Here is an 18,870-nt window from a genome sequence, read left to right on the forward strand (position 1 = left end):
CCTACATAGTGTTCTAATACATTGTTTGCTGTCTACTAATTCACAAGGGTTTTTGTCAAGATGTTGCTTGGATATAACATAATGCTGACAAACTGTATTAGAACAAATTTAAAAAGGGCAGATGCTTACACAACACTACAGTAAATAGCACACTAGATCAGTCTAAAGGAAGGAAATATAGAACATAATTCGAGCAGTAGTTGATTAAGTAGTGGTGATAAAGAGAACCCAAAAAATGAAACCAGTTCCTCATATTGTACAATCAACCATATTAAGCAAACTAATTGTATGCCAATAGTTAGATTATTGCTCTTCACCTCAATATAAGTGTATATGTGTGTGTGTGCAGTGTATATAATAATATATATACCGTATATATATATATATATATATATATATATATATATATATATATATATATATATATATATCAGCAATCCTGCATCTGCTTTCACTGTCTTGGTTACACTGACCGAACATCTGCTGCCCATCCTCATGCTATACACCCCACTAGGGTTCCAAATTTTAATCATATTCATTTATTTTACTTAGAGGAGTCACATTCAGAACCAATCATCCTCATCCTTAGTTTGTCAAATACATTCATACAGCATGAAAGATGAAACGAAACATGATTGTATACACTAGAATGAATAGACACATAATGAGAGGAAGATTAAGACATCTCCCGCTACTTTAATCAGAAAAATTCTGCATCACTGCAAAATCACCATTAGTTCTGTCAAGCAAAGTGTCCTTTTAGGTTTATTTAGCCTTTATAACTATAACACATAGATCAGAGAAAAAAAGAACGGAAGTGTTTAGCATGCACTTTGAGAATATACTTTTTTTTTTTATATTTCTATTATACTTTTATAGAACATGCAAAGCACATGTTAATAAGAAAATAATAAAGTGTAGTGTCATATCATGCATTAGCGAGGACTAATAAATAAAATTCAAGTTGGCTTCTTGCATGCAGTTATGAAACAACAGTATCCTTACTTAACAGGGCTTGATATCATAAAGTATCGAGCTGCCAAGCGGCTTTAAATAGTAACAGTTACATTTTCAAAACGGGTAAAACTATTCCATAATGTACAAACTTTCAAAAATGTTGGGAGCATTGAGTTTAGAAAAGAAAATGCTATGGCTGTTAATGCAAGAAAAGAAAAACCTTCCTTCATGACTCCAAAAAAGTTGGTCAGCTAATTCACTTGAAATGAGGATTCCTTGTTTTAGGCACCAATGTCAATCCTAGAAATTACATCTGCTAATTAGAATTATATAGAGTAGTTGCTGTAAAGAAAAACTGCAGTCATTTTTAAATTTAGCTAGGAATTAGAAAAAATTTAACCTGAACTTCAGTCAAATATTTAATGAATTAGAGCAATTCAAATATATCTACAACCAAACCTTTTTATTAGATTTTAGTAGGGAATAGTTAAAAACACATCTGAGATTAACCTTTTCCTCATGTCACATAGACACAACAGGAATTGAAAGAAAATCTCTCAACAGTCAAGAAGAACCCCAGTTATCCACAAAATAACTATGGCGAGATTTTCTCTCTGTTTTTATTCTGGTGACAACTCAACTCATATCCCTTACTTTCAATCCTGGAAACAGTGGTAAAAAGTAGTGAAAAGGGTAGGGTGAATCCTACCAGTGGGGAGAAAAATTTAGAGTGAACTTACATTGGAAGTTTTAACTGAGCCTGGGTACAGTTAAAACCTGGGATGTTTGGGTAGTGTGAGTGTTCCATCTGTGTTTGGGAAGGGTTAAGTGTACTACTGTACCTGGGACCTCTTGCAAAAGGTGGTCCCGAGCACAGTTCACTTGTGATCTGGAATACTTTGCTTCAGTGTGAGTGCAAACTGTGCACAGAAGCAGGGATATCTGTGGTCTGGTTTGCAGAAGTCATGAAGCAAGTCTGCCTGGTAACATTTGTTTATAGCCCAGTGTGCTACTACAGAGCGAACCGACTCCATCCTGAACTTTTGCACTCTGACAAAACAGTTGAGGGCCTTGAGATCCAGGATTGGACGGACCCCTTCCTTCTTGGGGACTACAAACAGATTGGAGTAAAACCCCTGCAACTGTTCCAGTAAAGGAACCGGCACGATCACCCCCCTGACCAGCAGATCCTGAACAGCCCCAAACAGGGCCTCCCGACGACCCGGGGGAAGCTGGAGGTTGGAAGGAAAAAATCTGTTTGGCGGACAAGAGAGAAACTCTATCTTGTACCCCGAGGAAACTACTTCGCAAACCCACCGGTCGGAAAGAAGAGACATCCACCGAGCCGCAAATTCGCGAAGCTGCCCCCCCACCCGAGAGATGGGCGGGGGCAGACTCTCATGCGGAAGCAGGTTTTTCCGCAGGCTTGTTGGGCTTGCGGAACCAGAGGCGCTTCTGCCCTTCAGTGGGCGCCTTAGCGCCCTGGGAACATTTATCCTTAGATTGAGCTGGTTATCCCATCCTCCAGGTTGTTTATGAATAATTTAAATAGGTTTCCACCCCAAGCCTGTTCTGAGTACTCCTCATTTATCACTACCCTCTGAACTCGCCCCTGTAGCCAGTTTTCAATCTATACTCACCCTATAGTCCATGCCAATGGACCTTACTTTGTACAGTTAACGTTTATGGGAAACTGTATCAAATGCTTTTGCAAAATCCAGATACACCACGTCTACAGGCCTTCCTTTATCTAGATGGTAGCTCACCTCCTCATAGAAAGTTAATAGATTGGCTTGGCAAGAATGATTCAAAACAAATCCATGCTGATTACTGCTAATGATACCGTTGTCATTACTAAAATCTTGTATATAGTCCCTTATCATCCCCTCCAAGAGCTTGCATACAATTAATGTTAGGCTAACAGGGACGTAACTTGGCCCTTTTTAAATATTGGTGCTACATTAGCTTTTCTCCTATCAGCTGGTACCATTCCAGTCAGTAGACTGTTGGTTAAAATTAGGAACAATGGTCTGGCAATTACTTGACTGAGTTCCTTAAGTACCCTTGGGTGCAAGGCATCTGGTCCCGGTGACTTATTAATGTTACGTTTTTCAAGTCTAATTCAAATTCTGTCCCCTGTTAGCCATGAGGGTGCTTCCTGTGACATGTCGTGAGGATAAACATTGCAGTTTTGGTTACTGAAGCCCACCGATTCCCTTGTGAAGAGTGAGCAGAAGAATACATTAAATACCTTTGCCATCTCTCCATCCTTAGTAACCAAATTCCCTTCATCATTCTGTAAGGGACAAATATCATCTGACCTCCCTTTCTTACTATTTATGGGACTTTCTTGGGACTTTTTTACTCTCCTCTGCTATGTGCCTTTTCGTGTTCTATCTTAGCCGTCCTGATTGTATCCTTACATTTTTTGTTGCATTCTTTGTAAAGTTGGAATGCTGATGATGATCCCTCAGCCTTGTATTTTTTACTTTTATATGATTTTTTACGCTAGAGTTAAGCCACCCAGGGCTTTTATTAGCCCTTTTCAATTTATTTCCCATTGGGATGCACTGGCTAATGCCCCTATTTAATAGGCTCTTAAAGCATACCCATTTTTCCTCCGTGTTCTTTGTTCATAAGATTTTATCCCAATTATTATCTTCTAGCAAGAAGTTGGCTCTTTTGAAATCCAGTGTGTTAGCTAACAAGCTATCTATGAAGTCAGTTACACTTGTAAAAGCAGAAACTGAGACAGCAGGCAATAACAATAAGCATGAAAAATATGTTTTGCTAATTCTAAATGCCAATGCAGATAGACATTTAAAACAGAGCAGTTAACTTCAATAAACAGTGTATTCTTAATTATAAACTGGTTAAAACATCACTTTACATTATATAAGACAGATAGACAGTCAAACCTATGTGTTATGACACTAAATTAACAGTTCTTTTTACTATTCACATGTATTTGGGAGGTAGCCTTTTATACTGGCTGGCTTCAGTTATTTTGAGGGGACAGTAAATTTACACTGTTATACAAGCTATGCACTCACTACTTTACATTGTAGCAAAGTGTAATTTCTTCAGTGTTGTCAAATAAAAAGATATAATAAAATATTTACAAAAAATGTGAGGGGTGTACTCACCTATTTTACAAGGTATCTATCTCAGATTAATAGGTATATAAATGGCTAAACATTATCTGAGAATAATAATTCTTAATAGTTTATGGAGCAAACAGCTTTAGTTAAATAAGTCACATTTACTCTCTAGCACTTAAGGGCTAATTTAAAGCGGACCTTCTGTAATTTTTCCAACTTTCCATCTATTAAATATTCTGCCCTTGTTGTTTTAACTTATATATGGATAGTAAAACATTTTTTTTCTGTCAATAAATACCTTATACAGCCCACTTCCTCTTTCTTGTCTGGTCATTAGCCTAGGCTTATGACATCATACACAGCTCTCTCTCTCACTCTCATGAGAGTTTGCCTGGAAGGGGGGGGGGCGATTAATAAAAGGGCCAATAAGAGCTGCAGGGCTGCAGAGCTGGAGGTATGCCTCTGTGTGTCTGTGTAAATCCAGGAAGTGAACAGGCAGAAACTTCAGCTGCCCACGGTTAAAATGGTTGCAGCTAGACTTAGTGGAGGGAGATTTCTGCAGCATATTTGGCAAGTACAGAATCACAGTATATATAAAATAATATGCAAAGTGGTTGGAGGGAAGCTTCAGAATAGCAAAGATGTTTTTATTACAAATTATGTAAGCAAACTTCAGTTTCTCTTAGAAGCCTGGTACACACAGGTCGAATATCGGCTGGTATTAGCTGGTTCAACAGAAACAGTCCGACATTTGGCCCGTGAGAAAACCAGCCTGTCCATTAGAATTTTGGCGAATTGCTATCTTCTGTCAAATGGGCAAGCTGGAAAACCAACATCCGGTTGGAATCCGATCAACACTGGCAGCCTATGGCTGCGAGCGCTAACCAGTGTGTTCTGGGGGGGGGGGGGGTATTTCAGAACACAATAGCTCAGTGAGAAGATTACTGTACTAACATCTGATCACCGTACAACGATCTCCTCCTGCTGAGTTGGAAAAAAAAACTGATAGTGTGTACCAGGCTTAAATGTTTATCCAGCGGTCTCTAAAAACACTCCTTTCTGCGGCCTGCTGCCCCTTTATATTCATAGTTATCAACTGATTCAACAGTCAAAAGTATTGTCTCAGATGAAATCTAGGCCCCATTGGGAGCAAAAAAATTAACTAAGGCCACCCACGATAGCCAAGATACTGCCTAGACTGTACGATTAAGTGTTTGTATTGTAGGTTGTAGGGTGGAAGTTCATCGAGGAATATATATATTCCAGATCCCATTTTGGTATGCACCATGTGGCTGCGGGGCAAATGCTACAATAAGAAACTGCTGTCATTTTGCAATAGCAAGAAATCAGGGACCAAAGGGTGGGTGGTAAATCCAACCATGTCCACAGATGCAGATGCCTATTTTCCTGAAATTGAGATTTGGAGGGAGAATATGCAAAACTGTATATTGTATAATAGAAATTACACTTACCGATAGAAAACTGCAGAACTGAAGCTGTAGTGGTGTTTAGGCTGGTTGTTAACTAAACAAATAAAAAACAAGTTAGTTGTTGTTTGGTTGGTATAAAAAAAAATTGTAAATTGCAACACAAATTGGCTGGAATATCAGAAAAAGTTTCTTGGGCCTAACACATTGGTTATCAAGAACTCAGGACTTATGCATGTAGAAAAATCATAACAAGCCAATAGATAACTATGGACATGGTAGTTACACCAGTGCATACATTTTTATTTATTTTTTGAAAATCAGAACATAACACCCTCGTAATGTTTTTGCATCACACATGACAAATCGTTTTATAATCATTTTTACTATTATCTGTATCTGTATTATCTGTATAATGTTACTTTGAAAAGAGGAATACATGGTTTGTTCCTGATTGGCACAGAAAGCCAATGTTTCCTATATGTAGAAGGCTTACCAGTTCTCTTGGTCCATAAGGATCACAAAATGTAACAGCCCCTCCATGCATTATAACACCACACAGCTCTCCAACTTCACAGTTTCTGCATGGCATCCTGTATAACAAAAATTGCACACAGAATACAAAAAGGTTTAAAATGCATACATTAAATAAATCCATTTTATACCCAGATTATTTATTTATGAACTAACATTCTATTTTATTTTTTGCATGTGATCTACATAAGTGGAAACTCATCTTCAAAATGTAGAGCATGCATTTATGACAAATGTATCAACATTAACTGAAGGGTGAGGGCATGAATAAGTCAGGTGAATTGCACTACCTACTGACTTCTCATATCTTTTGGGCACTCTAGTGGTGAGATCTCTGTCATATTTCCTCTCTATGTTGATTCAAAAAAGAAGGGAAAATAAAAGAGGGAAGGGATAAGAAAAAGAGGGGAGGAAAAGAGAAAAAATAAAAAGGGGGGAGGAGAGAAAAGAGGGATCAAAACCAGAAAAAGGAAAGGGAGGGTAAGAAAAATGGGGACATTAGGATAGCACTCACATGGGCCACATCTGTAATAATATTAACGAGGAAGCAATATCTAACAAGTGGACATTGATGGTCAGACTTTCAGGCCAGGGAAGTATGTTTTTAAAAAATATATTTAATAGCATATAAATTAACAGACAATAATACAATATACTATTACAAAAGTTTTTTACAGAAAATTGATCACTGTACGTTCCTCAGAAGTCGCCAACGCACGTTTCGCCTTGGGGGGGGTTCTTCAGGACTAAGACGAGGAATATATGTTTTAGCAGTGAAACAGAAATTTATAATAAGTAGAAAGTACTTACTTTCTACTTATTATTCTCTTTGGGTGCATGTCTCCACACTTTGGTAGCAATCGGCACCATGCAATAATAATAAGCTCATTTATTTCTTATTAATTAGATCCCTGGCTTATGAGAACTTTTATTCAAGCCTATTGCTGACTCTGATGATTTTTTCTACCTGTGCCTTATATGCCTCATGGATGTATCCGTTGAAGGACCATTGGACATGTAAATACACTTCGAAATATTCATTTATTTTAATTTTCTTATATGTTTTTGTTATTAATTTACCATACTGTATCATTACAGATAAATTTCTGTTTCACTGCTAAAACATATATTCCTCGTCTTCGTCCTGAAGAAGCCCCACGGCGAAACGTGCGTTGGCGACTTCTGAGGAACGTACAGTGATCAATTTTCTGTAAAAAACTTTTGTAATATTATATTGTATTATTGTCTGTTAATTTATATGCTATTAAATATATTTTTTTTAAAACATACTTCCCTGGCCTGAAAGTCTGACCATCAATGTCCACTTGTTAGATATTGCTTCCTCTTTAATATTTTCCTCTCTATGTTGCCACACAACTTGAAGCTTGGAATACAGTAAAAATAAAAAGTCCAGCGTGGAAGTCAGGGGTTTTCAAACTAGTCCAAACTAGGTAACTAAATAACTGGATCTCATCACCAGAGTATGAGAAACCATTAGGTGGTTTACCTCTCCAGTACCTACCAAAAACTGATATCAGTTTTGAACTGACAAGACTTTCAGTTTATTTAAAATAAATCATTTATTTTTGTCATTTATAAAGAAAAGAGGTGGAGCTATATCCAATCAATAAATTATACATTGAAAAAAAAATTGCACAATAATAATAGCATTCATAAATCCATTTTCTCATGTGACAACACAAGTCCCATGTGCTAATGCTGTTTGTATTCAAATGTTCTATGATTTCTCATTAAATCAATTCTCCTTTAATTCTTCTTTATATCGCACCTCAGATGTGCCGACCCAAGCTCTAATCCCATGTGACACCACAGGTGACACTAATGTATAAAGTGATCACTCACCAGATAATCATGACCTCTTATGATAAATAAGAAGGTCCAAGTGTGCTTTTTAAAGAGATAACCTCCTCTATTCCTCAGCCTCCACCATCCAGCAAGCCCTGGATACTATTCTCTTTCTCCTTTCAACAGCACCACAATGTCAACAAAGACCACTGATTAAAAAAACTTAATTATGCAGTTTTTATTTAATGTATAAAATCATATAGAACTATAAAAAAAAAAGTAGCCCATTCACATTAAAAGATTTCTGAATCGGCACTCAAAATAACCAGCTGTTTTTGTAAGCAAGAACGCTCTCGTTCTGCTGTCTCCTGGAGCCAGCACGCGGTCAAGTTACCGGATATGACATAATCAGAAGTGACAAGCCTGAAGCCTCGCCTCTATATGTGTTTCATTAGTTGACATCTTCAGGAAACTCAGTGAAAGTCATAGAAATTGTTTTTTGTTTTTTCCCTCGGGTTTAGATTGAACTTGTCTCAGGCATTTTTTATGAATTCCCCTCCATGTATGTAGAAATGCTGTGCATTTCTTTGAATAAAGGATTTATCTGTGCTCATAATTTTGCATAATGTTTGTACATTTTGCACCACTGAATGACAGGGCTCTTGAAAAAAAATTCAGTGGAAGGCTGCAGTGATGTGTAAAGGCACTCCTTCTGTCCAGTACCATACTACCACAAGCTTGACTTCTACAAACAGGTAATTGTTAAAAAGAAGCTTTCAGTTCTGGTTTAAAAAAGACACAAGTCCATCCAGTTAAACCAATAGAAGGAGGAAGAAAAAAAAAGTTTGTAAGGGGAATGAGGAACAGGGGAATGTATTTAATTAATACATTACACTTGGGTATTTTATTTTAACCAGTATATAACTGTATTACATATTTTTGTCTGAAGTTACAGTTCCTACTTTTACCAGTCAAAAAACCTTATATAAATAGTTATAAATTACAAATAGTCTTCATCTTTTGGTATTGTGCCTGCCCTGTCTTTACATACAATGTATATGAATGCCACACTTGACAAGCATTAAATCACAAAGTAATGATTCTTCATAATTAGCCACACGTAGTTCCAGCAGTTCATTCAATAGCAACTCCATTGTACCGGAAATAATCCCTCCAGCTTTCACTTTGTGTTTGATTCTGAAATTCATTGCATCTATTAACACCCGTGTTTATCTGTTGTACGTATGAAAAGTGACATAATCTTAATTCCTTACACGATGATGGCTGTAGAATATGTTTCATTCCACAGTTAATAGAAAGGAAGCATCTGCTACATCTCACATATCTTTCACAGTTTCATGTTTGATTTCTACTTCCAAGTGTTACTAGTACAGCATGAGGAACAAAGTATGTGATAATTAAAAAGTAACATTTTTGAAAAAAAAAATACTGTACCAGAAAACAGACCTGTAAATTCAAACGAGGATAAATTCTGATCAACATTATTGCTATGGCAGCATTTGGAATCATACCTGCATATAAAGCACAGATGGATTGTGGCCCTAATCTACCATGAGAGAAAAAAGGCCCAGCTAACTAGATAATTCCATGGCTGTCATGCTCAGCCTTTGTCTTCACTACTTACTGCAACAAAGAATATAAGCTGAAACCTAAGACATCCCTGGCTGCAAATATGACCTGGATTAGTAAACTGACAGAACACAATGAGTATAACAGCCAAAGGACTAACAAGTAATAGGAATAAGCAATGACATAACTTGCACATTGGTTATCACAGATTTATTTTGCTGTAAATTTGAGACAAGGTTATTTTGGTGTTTTATCATACACTGCAAATGGAACTTTTGACAATGGCATCCCACCAATCAACAAGTAAATTAATAATATGTAAACTATTTTATTAAAATCTAGCTTGCATAATGGCTTACAAAGGGCGTTTTGGACAAAGTAGGTCATTTATAGACATTTGTCCATGCTTGGCCTGTTTAAACTGATTGACAAGTTAACCAATGTAAGGGTTAAAATCCGAGATTCTCTAACATGTTTGTTGAAACACAAAGATCCTCCAACACAATGAATTTGATATTTCATAAAAAGCTAATGAGGTTTTTACTGTGTATGCTCTGCATCTATCTGAACCCCAGCCAATTTGATAACAAACATTGCTGAGGCTCTCTGAGGTGTTGCAGATCAAACAACACTCAGGCCCCGTACACACGACCGAGTTTCTCGGCAGAATTCAGCCAGAAACTCGGTCAGAGCTGGATTCTGCAGAGAAACTCGGTCGTGTGTACTTTTCAGCGAGGAACCCGTCGAGGAACTCATCGGGCCGAAAAGAGAACATGTTCTCTATTTCCTCGTTGTTCAATGAGGAAAGTCGGCCCGAGGAACTCGATGTGTTTGGCACGTCGAGTTCCTCGGTCGTGTGTACGGGGCCTGACAGATTTTTCCCCAATATTTATTTATTTTATATAGCGCCAAAAATGTACACAGCACTTTACATATACAGTACTTAATTAGTTACATCTTGCTAATACCGGGTTGGACCCCCTTTTGCCTTCAGAACTGCCTTGATTCCTCATCGCATAGATTCAACAAGGTGTTGGAAACATTCCTCAGAGATTTTGGTCCATATACAGTAGACATGATAGCATAACGCAGTGATGCAGATTTGTCGGCTTCACATCCATGATGCGAATCACCTGTTTCACCACATCCTAAACGTGCTCTGTTGGATTCAGATCTGATAACTGTGGAGGCCAATTAGAGTAGAGTGAACTAATTGTCATGTTCAAGAAACCAGTTTAAGATGATTTTATTTTTGTGATGTGGTCCTGCTGGAAGTAGCCATCAGAAGATGGGTACTCTGTAGTCATAAAGGGATGGACATGGTCAGTAACAATACTCAGGTAGGCCGTGGCAATTAAACAATGCTCAATTGGTACTAAGGAGCCCAAAGTGCTCCAGGAAAATATCCCCCACACCATTACACCTACACCAGCAGCCTGAGCTGTTGATACAAGACAGGATAGATCCATGATTTTATGTTGTTTATTCCAAATTCAGACCCTACCATCTGAATGTTGCAGCTGCAATTGAGACTCATCAGACCAGGCAACGTTTTTCCAATCTTCTATTGTCCAATTTTGGTGAGCATATGTGAATTGTAGCCTCAGTTACCTGTTCTTATCTGACAGGAGTGGCACCTGGTGTGGTATTTTGCTGCTGTAGCCCATCTGATTCAAGGTTCGATGTGTTGTGCATTCAGAGATGGTATTCTGCATACCTTGGTTGTAACGAGTGGTTATTAGGCCCCATACTCACGAGCAAACATGTCTGCTGAAACTGGCCCGCAGGCCATTTTCAGCAGACATGTTTGGTCGTGTGTGGGCGCGAGCGGGCCGAATTCCAGCAAACATTTGCCCGCCGGGCCTTTTCCCAGCAGACAAATATTCCTGGACTTGTTTTAAAACAGTCCGCTGGAATTCTGCCCGCTCGGACATGTACGGTCGTCAGTACAGACCTACCGTACATGTCCAGGCGCCCGCCGTCCCTCGCATGCGTCGAATGACTTAGACGCATGCGTGGAAGCATTTTAAAGGCGGGCCGCCCACGTCGCCGCGTCATTGTCGCGGCGACACCGCGTCATCGACGCGGCGACACCGCGGACACGCCCCGCGTATTGTTTACGCGCGGACTTCTGTACGATGGTGTGTACAACCATCGTACAGAAGCCCTCTGGCAGACATGTATGGTGGAAACGGTCCGACGGACCGCTTTCACCATACATGTTTGGTCGTGAGTACCCGGCCTTAGAGTTACTGTTGCCTTTCTATCATCTCAAACCAGTCTGTCCATTCTCCTCTGACATCAACAAGGCATTTTCATCCACACAACTGCTGCTCACTGGATAGTTTCGCATGTTCCGACCATTTTCTGTAAATCCTGGTTGTACATGACAATCCCAGTAGATCAGCAGATTTTGAAATACTCAGACCAGCCTGTCTGGCACCAAAAGCCATGCCATGTTCAAAGTCACTTAAAGCCCATTTCTTCCTCATTCTGAGGCTTGGTTTGAACTTCAGCAAGTTGTCTTCACCACGTTTAGGTGCCTAAATGCATTGAGCTGATTAGCAATTTGTGTTACCAAGCAATTGAACAGGTGTACCTAATAAATTGGCCAGTGAGTGTAAATCAATGAACAACATTTAAAATGCTCACGTTTAGGATTAAGTAAGGTGATAAGGGGGGTCCTGTTACGGGGAAACGCGTCGGGTGGAGTCAGTACTCTATACGTCACCACGCATGAGCCGATCGGACTGTCAGCCGCAGCTGTGTTTTTTATCTCTGCATGTCTCCTGGTGTATTTGCGGTGTGTTTGCAGTGCAGTGCTTGTTTTACATAAACACCTTTGAACCTTCATACTACAACAGGGGTGCCCAACCAGTGGCCCGGGGGCCACATGTGGCCCGTGGAGCCCTCTGATGTGGCCCACGACCTCCTGCTCTGGGATGGAATAAAATAGAATACTGTTATTAACCACTTCCATACTGGGCACTTAAACACCCTCCTGACCAGACCAATTTTCAGCTTTCGTGCTCTTACACTTTGAATGACAATTACTCAGTCCTGCAACACTGTACCCAAATGATTTTTTTGTCCTTTTTTTCCCACAAATAGAGCTTTCTTTTGGTGGTATTTGATCACCTCTGCGGTTTTTATTTTTTGCGCTATTAATGAAAAAAGACCGAAAATTTGGAAAAAAAATATTTTTTCTTAGTTTCTGTGATAAAATTTTGCAAATTATTAATTTTTCTTCATACATTTTGGCCACAATTTATACTGCTACAAGTCTTTGATAAAAATAACCCAACGTTTTTGGAAATTTTTTGGTCTGTGTGAAAGTTTTAGAGTCTACAAGCTATAGTGCAAATCATAAAAAATTATCACATCTGATCACACCTGATGTACTGAAGGCCTATCTCATTTCTTGAGACCCTAACAAGCCAGGAATGCACACAGATGGCACCGATGAGGTGGCACAGATGGCACTGATGAGGTGGCACAGATGGCACTGAGGCGGCACAGATGGCACTGAGATGGGTACTGATGTGCACCGTTGAGGCCTGTGTACTGGTGGACACAGGTGGGCACTGATGAGGCGGCACATATGGCACTAATGAGGCGGCACAGATGGCACTAATAAGGCGGCACAGATGGCACTAATGAGGCGGCACAGATGGCACTAATGAGGCGGCACAGGTGGCACTAATGAGGTGGCACAGATGACACTGAGATGGGTACTGATGTGAACTGATTGACTGTGGCACAGGTGGGCACTGATGAGGTGGCACAGGTGGGCACTGATTGCAGATGTGCACTGAGGTGGCAGATGGGCACTGGGCACAGGTGGTACTGGTGGGCATGGTGGCACAGGTGGGCATGGTGGCACATGTGGGCACAGTGGTACAGGTGGGCACAGTGGTACTGGTAGGCACAGGTGGGCACAGTGGTACTGGTAGGCACACGGTGGTACTGGTGGGCACACGGTGGTACTGGTGGGCACACGGTGGTACTGGTGGGCATGGTGGTACAGGTGGGCACAGTGGTACTGGTAGGCACAGGTGGGCACAGTGGTACTGGTAGGCACACGGTGGTACTGGTGGGCACACGGTGGTACTGGGGGGCACACGGTGGTACTGGGGGGCACACGGTGGTACTGGGGGGCACACGGTGGTACTGGGGGGCACACGGTGGTATTGGGGAGCACACGGTGGTACTGGGGGGCACACGGTGGTACTGTGGGGGGCACTGTGGTGGGCACTGTGGGGGGCACTGTAGTACTGGGGGGTACTGTGTAGGGCACTGTAATACTGTGGGGGGCACAAGTGGTGGCACTGGTTAGTCTTTTTTTTTCATCGCTGGTTACTCACAGTATCTCTCCCTCCTCACATGCGGTGTCTGTGTGAGGAGGGGAGAGCCGGCAATGAGAGATGATCTCATATGTTTACATATGAGATCATCTCTCATTGGCCGCACAGATCGCGCTGTAAATAGCCGCTGCGATTGGCTATTTACCGCGATCTGTGTTTGGCTGTGTCCAAGGGACACGGCCAGCACAGCAGTTCCCCCGCTGCGCGCTCGGGAGCGCGCGTGGGGAACGAGCAAAGGGGCGGCCGTAAAAAGACGGCCTGTTAGAGATTGAGAGCCGCGCGGCCGTCAGCTAGTGGTTAAAGGTACGTTTTTATTATTAAAATCACAGTGTGTGTATATATGGGCATATCTGTTCTGCAGTGGTTACTGGGCTGCTTTCAAACTGATCCACAGGTACAGAAAAGTGCACCTGAGTCATAGAATTATATTACCTGCGAGTTTGGTGTGCTGAGAGTAGAGTGGGCGCTATAGAGCCGAGTGGGCTGCCATCCACTTACTCCACTCATTGTGGCCCACGACCGGTTACCAAGTCGCTTAAGTGGCCCTTGCTCTTCAAAAGGTTGGGCACCACTGTACTACATCATGAGGCCTTCTTCTTTTTATCCTGCCTGAGTGTTACACGGAACTGATGATCGGTGATCCGATCGGGTGAAACTGTGAGGTGTTAGCCGCGCCTCCTTTCCCGCCCCCCCCGCTGACGGCATTCCCTGCCGCCCGTCACCATGTGAGAGACACGTGGAGCGAGTGTCTCCGGTCCCGGTCCCGACTCCCCAGAGCCTACCTCCTTGGCTCACCTCACACTGTGCACAGGCTGCTGTGGGAGACCCGAGACGGCCGAGTACTGCAGGCAGCAGAACAGTGACAGGAGTCAGAGATCAGCAGAGATTTGATCATCATCATCAGGTACTTGGGGGATGCACACTGGCAGCAATTGATGGCACACTGGTAGCAATTGATGGCACACTGGCAGCAATTGGTGGCATACTGGCAGCAATTGGTGGCATACTGGCAGCAATTGGTGGCACACTGATGGGCAATAATTTGGGCACACTGGCAGCAATTGATGGCACACTCGTAGCAATTGATGGCACACTGGCAGCAATTGATGGCACAGTGGCAGCAATTGATGGCACAGTGGCAGCAATTTATGGGCACAGTGGTGGAAATTTATGGGCACAGTGGATGCCAATTTATGGGCACAGTGGCGGCAATTGATGGCACACTGGCAGCAATTGATGGCATACTGATGGGCAATAATTTGGGCACACTGGCAGCAATTGGTGGCACAGTGGCGGCAATTGATGGCACACTGGCAGCAATTGATGGCATTGGCACACTGATTGCACACTGGCAGCAATTGATGGCACACTGGCAGCAATTGATGGCACACTGGTTTATGTATGTCTTAGTGATTGATTAACATCACAACTTCATTGATTTAAAATTGATACCCTTTTTTTGTATGATTTTTGCTTTTGCTCATCACTGCCACACACATGCAGCCATGCATTGCACGTGTGTGGCAGTAATGAGCAAAACTAAAAATCATACAAAAAAAAGGTATCAATGAAGTTGTGATGTGAATCAATCACTAAGACAATAAGACATACATAAACCATAATTTATGACATGGCATACATTGTCGGTTGGCAGGACTTTATGGGGACAATGTCCGCAGTCTCTGATCCTCTCTAGTATCATGTCCGCAGTCTCTGATCCTCTCTAGTATCATTGTCCGCAGTCTCTGATCCTCTCTAGTATCATTGTCCGCAGTCTCTGTCCATCTCTTGTATCATTGTCTGCAGTCTCTGTCCATCTCTTGTAGTATTTTGGGGTCAGTCTGGAGCTCCTCTTTAAGTTGTGTGCTGTGTTTACAGTTTGCTACATGCAGAGAGTTTTTTTTAAGAACAGATGAAAACCGTGCGCAGTAATCTTGATGCATCGTGATGCATCGCGGAATCAAATCGAATCGTGGACTTGATAATCGTAATCGCATTGAATCGTAAGACCGGTGAAGATGCGCAGCCCTAGTAAACGGTGTGTCCTGGAGGAGGAATACCTGGATGATTATCCTGGCCTGGCTGGAGTGTATTCTGATGAGTGCTATATGATCTTCTATCTGGTAAGCAGCGGTGAACGCCTTTCTTTTACTAGATGAACAGAACACCAAAGTAGATTCACCTGCTGTCAAGTTTTCCTTATCCCATTTAATTTACATGAACTTTGCAATTTTTCAGTTTGTTCATATTTATCTATTAGAATGAATCTTCATTGTTAATCCTATAGTGTTTATTTATGAACTTACACGTTATTGTTTTTTGTATGAACACTATTGCTGAAAGTCACTTGAGTTCATATGATAATTTTGCATTTTTTAGGTGGGAGCGCAATTAATTTTTTATATAAATAGAAAAGGGGGCCCAAATAGTAACCTATAGATTCTGGTGGCGCTATAGTGGAAATTCACAGAGATGAGGGTGATCCAAGATAGCTGGTGATAATTGCAGCGAAGCTGCCAGACGACACTCTTGTGTGCATCCAGTAAAGATAGTACATACTCAGCAAATTGAAACAAAGTAAAAACGTCTGAAACTCACTAGTATGGACATCATTCCGAAAACTGGCTGTGGTGGCACGATGTCAGCTAGTAGCTGATAATGTGCATACCACACTGAGCAGGGCAGAAAAAACAAGAAAAAAAAATAATTAAAAAAAAAACCCATTCCAACATGAACCTGCTGCTTCAAAAAAGCACAACACATGACTAGGATAATCGTGAAGCTTCCCAATGTCATAAAATCTGAAACATTGGTGCGTAGTGCGGTAACTAGTGTCTTTACCAAAGTTTCACAGCCTTTTCCGTATATCCACAAAGAGCCTATGTCGTGTTTGAATCTCAGCTAGGACATCTGAAAACAGTAGAAGAGATGGGTTTTCGCATTGTATAAATGGCCTCTTTCTAAATGCTAACAGGATTAAGTCGCAACCCTTGTAGTTTACGAGCTGGACTAGGAACAGTCTTGGAGGTGGTTTGGGTGGGTCTCTTGTCAGTCAGAATTTGATGCACTTTTCCTACCATGTGGTCCAGCAAAGTGTTTTTGAAAGTGTGGTGTGTCCTTAAAGAGGTTCAGTCCAAGTAAAGTGCCATAAGGCTATTGTTGGTAGCTGTATATAGCCAGTGTGGATGGTTACAGGTGCTCAGGGCAGCTCTCCAGAAGCGAAAACAGCTCAGAATATGCAAGAGAAAAAACAAGAGGAAAAGCGCCTCTGAGTATTCTGTATTTAATATTTATAATAAAAAGTATCCAGCACTTACATCATAATAAACAATGGTGAAGTCTGGCAATCTGGTGTAGACCTTACTGACGATCAGTGGAGCCAGGATCGAGAGATGTTGTCAAGTGCACTTGAAAAAAGAGCGCGCAGGTCTGCTCCCTGACTCACGCATGCTCTGAAACGTGTTGTGGTCTCCCTTGGCCCCCGTCCAGCTGACGTCACACGCCAGCATACGAGACTTCAGCCCAGCAGCATTCCATCACCACGGATACAGTCGGCTCCCCCCGGCTCCGAGCGGCTGCAGAAATCTGGTTTAGATGGCAACATCTCTCGATCCTGGCTCCACTGATCGTCAGTAAGGTCTACACCAGCTTCCCGGACTTCACCATTGTTTATTATGATGTAAGTGCTGGATACTTTTTATTGCAAGTATTAAATACAGAATACTCAGAGGCGCTTTTCCTCTTGTTTTTTCTCTGTCTATTTTGAGGGTTGCTTTGCAGTCTGCTGCAGTTTCTTTAGTAGGCTGGCATGGGAGGCATTGGAATCCACTTACATTCACACTCTGTCATCTTCCTCAGTCAATATACCAAAATTCACGGTGGATCAGATTCCACACCATTGCAAGATGATCTACACATCCCATCCATGAGGATTTGCAGTGCTCAATGGCTTGGAAGGTGGCAGACGTGTGGATTTTCTCTGGTGCACAGGTAGGACCTGAAGGGGCAGGCTCAGGTAATGAAGTTGGGTCTGACATTCTCAGGTTAGTTTTTTCTCACAGGGTGAATGAAATGCCGAAGGTGCATGTAGCGTTCGGGTCAACCAAGAAGCATGATAACATGCCAATGAAATAAACCTTTTCTTATAATATTCTGTATTGGTCTTCCAGATATGGTCAATGAATGAATTCACCATATTTTAATACACATATATCTATCTATAATTTGTTTTGCTAACCAAGCTCTTTATTTAAAAATTTTAAGCATATCATAACTGTATCTCTGCCATTCCAGATCAGAAGCTGAAAAGTGACCGCTAGTATTAAAAAGTCAACCAAGCTCTTTCTATTTACAACATACTTAAAGCGGATCTTCACTGCATCTGAGCACCACAAGCCAAAAACTCTGATTAATACTTTTTTTATATTCAAAACAAACTGCCCCATCAATCCATATCTCTATGCTTTATTTTGATGAGAAATCACTTTGGAAAAACACCCCCTAGTATTTTTGGCTGTGGCCATGTTAAGTAGGGGCAAATAATTCATGCAATTTTCATGTACTTTCTGGAATTCACCTGCCCTTAGCTCAAACATGCATGCTGTTGATATAAAGCAAATCATACACTCATACAAAAAATATTTTATATATTGAAATACGGCATTTTCAATCATTTTTATTCTTATTATTCTTTCCCATATTTAAATTTGGAACAGTCCAATTTTAAAATAAAACTTGATAGCATTAATTTAATAATGCAGGTCTATTTACAATCCCAAGTTTTCTATGTCTGTGGAACACAATTATTTATAAAGAGCAATTCTGTATAGTACATACCAAATGTTTGGATTTAATTCCTGCTGCTTGTAAGAATCAAAATCATCTCGTAAAATAATGCCTTCACTATGAATTTCAGCTGTAAAAAAAAATTGATTCAGAATATTATAATTAATAACAACATTTACCGTAATACACGTCAGGAACAATGTATTGAGCTATTGATTTCAGACATGTGACAAATAATATTTTAATATGCTTCCAACAGGATAAATATCTAAACTACTGAAAGTAATTTCATAGTCACTACAGTTT

The 18,870-nt window shown here is 40.9% G+C and overlaps 1 protein-coding gene across 2 annotated transcripts in view; it reads right to left on the reverse strand.

Moving 5' to 3' along the window:
* The window catches only part of RELN (reelin), a 538,933-nt gene that overhangs the window by 273,147 nt on the left and 246,916 nt on the right, over nt 1–18,870 (reverse strand). For both annotated transcript variants that reach the window (XM_040343494.1, XM_040343493.1), the window contains exons 6-8: nt 18,616–18,694; nt 5,982–6,078; nt 5,531–5,582 (exon numbers count right to left, since the gene is read on the reverse strand). In XM_040343494.1, the coding sequence (XP_040199428.1) occupies nt 5,531–5,582; nt 5,982–6,078; nt 18,616–18,694 (228 nt within the window). The remainder of the gene's footprint in view (nt 1–5,530; nt 5,583–5,981; nt 6,079–18,615; nt 18,695–18,870) is intronic.

This window comes from Rana temporaria, chromosome 3 (genome assembly GCF_905171775.1).
Source record: "Rana temporaria chromosome 3, aRanTem1.1, whole genome shotgun sequence".
NCBI lineage: Eukaryota > Metazoa > Chordata > Amphibia > Anura > Ranidae > Rana > Rana temporaria.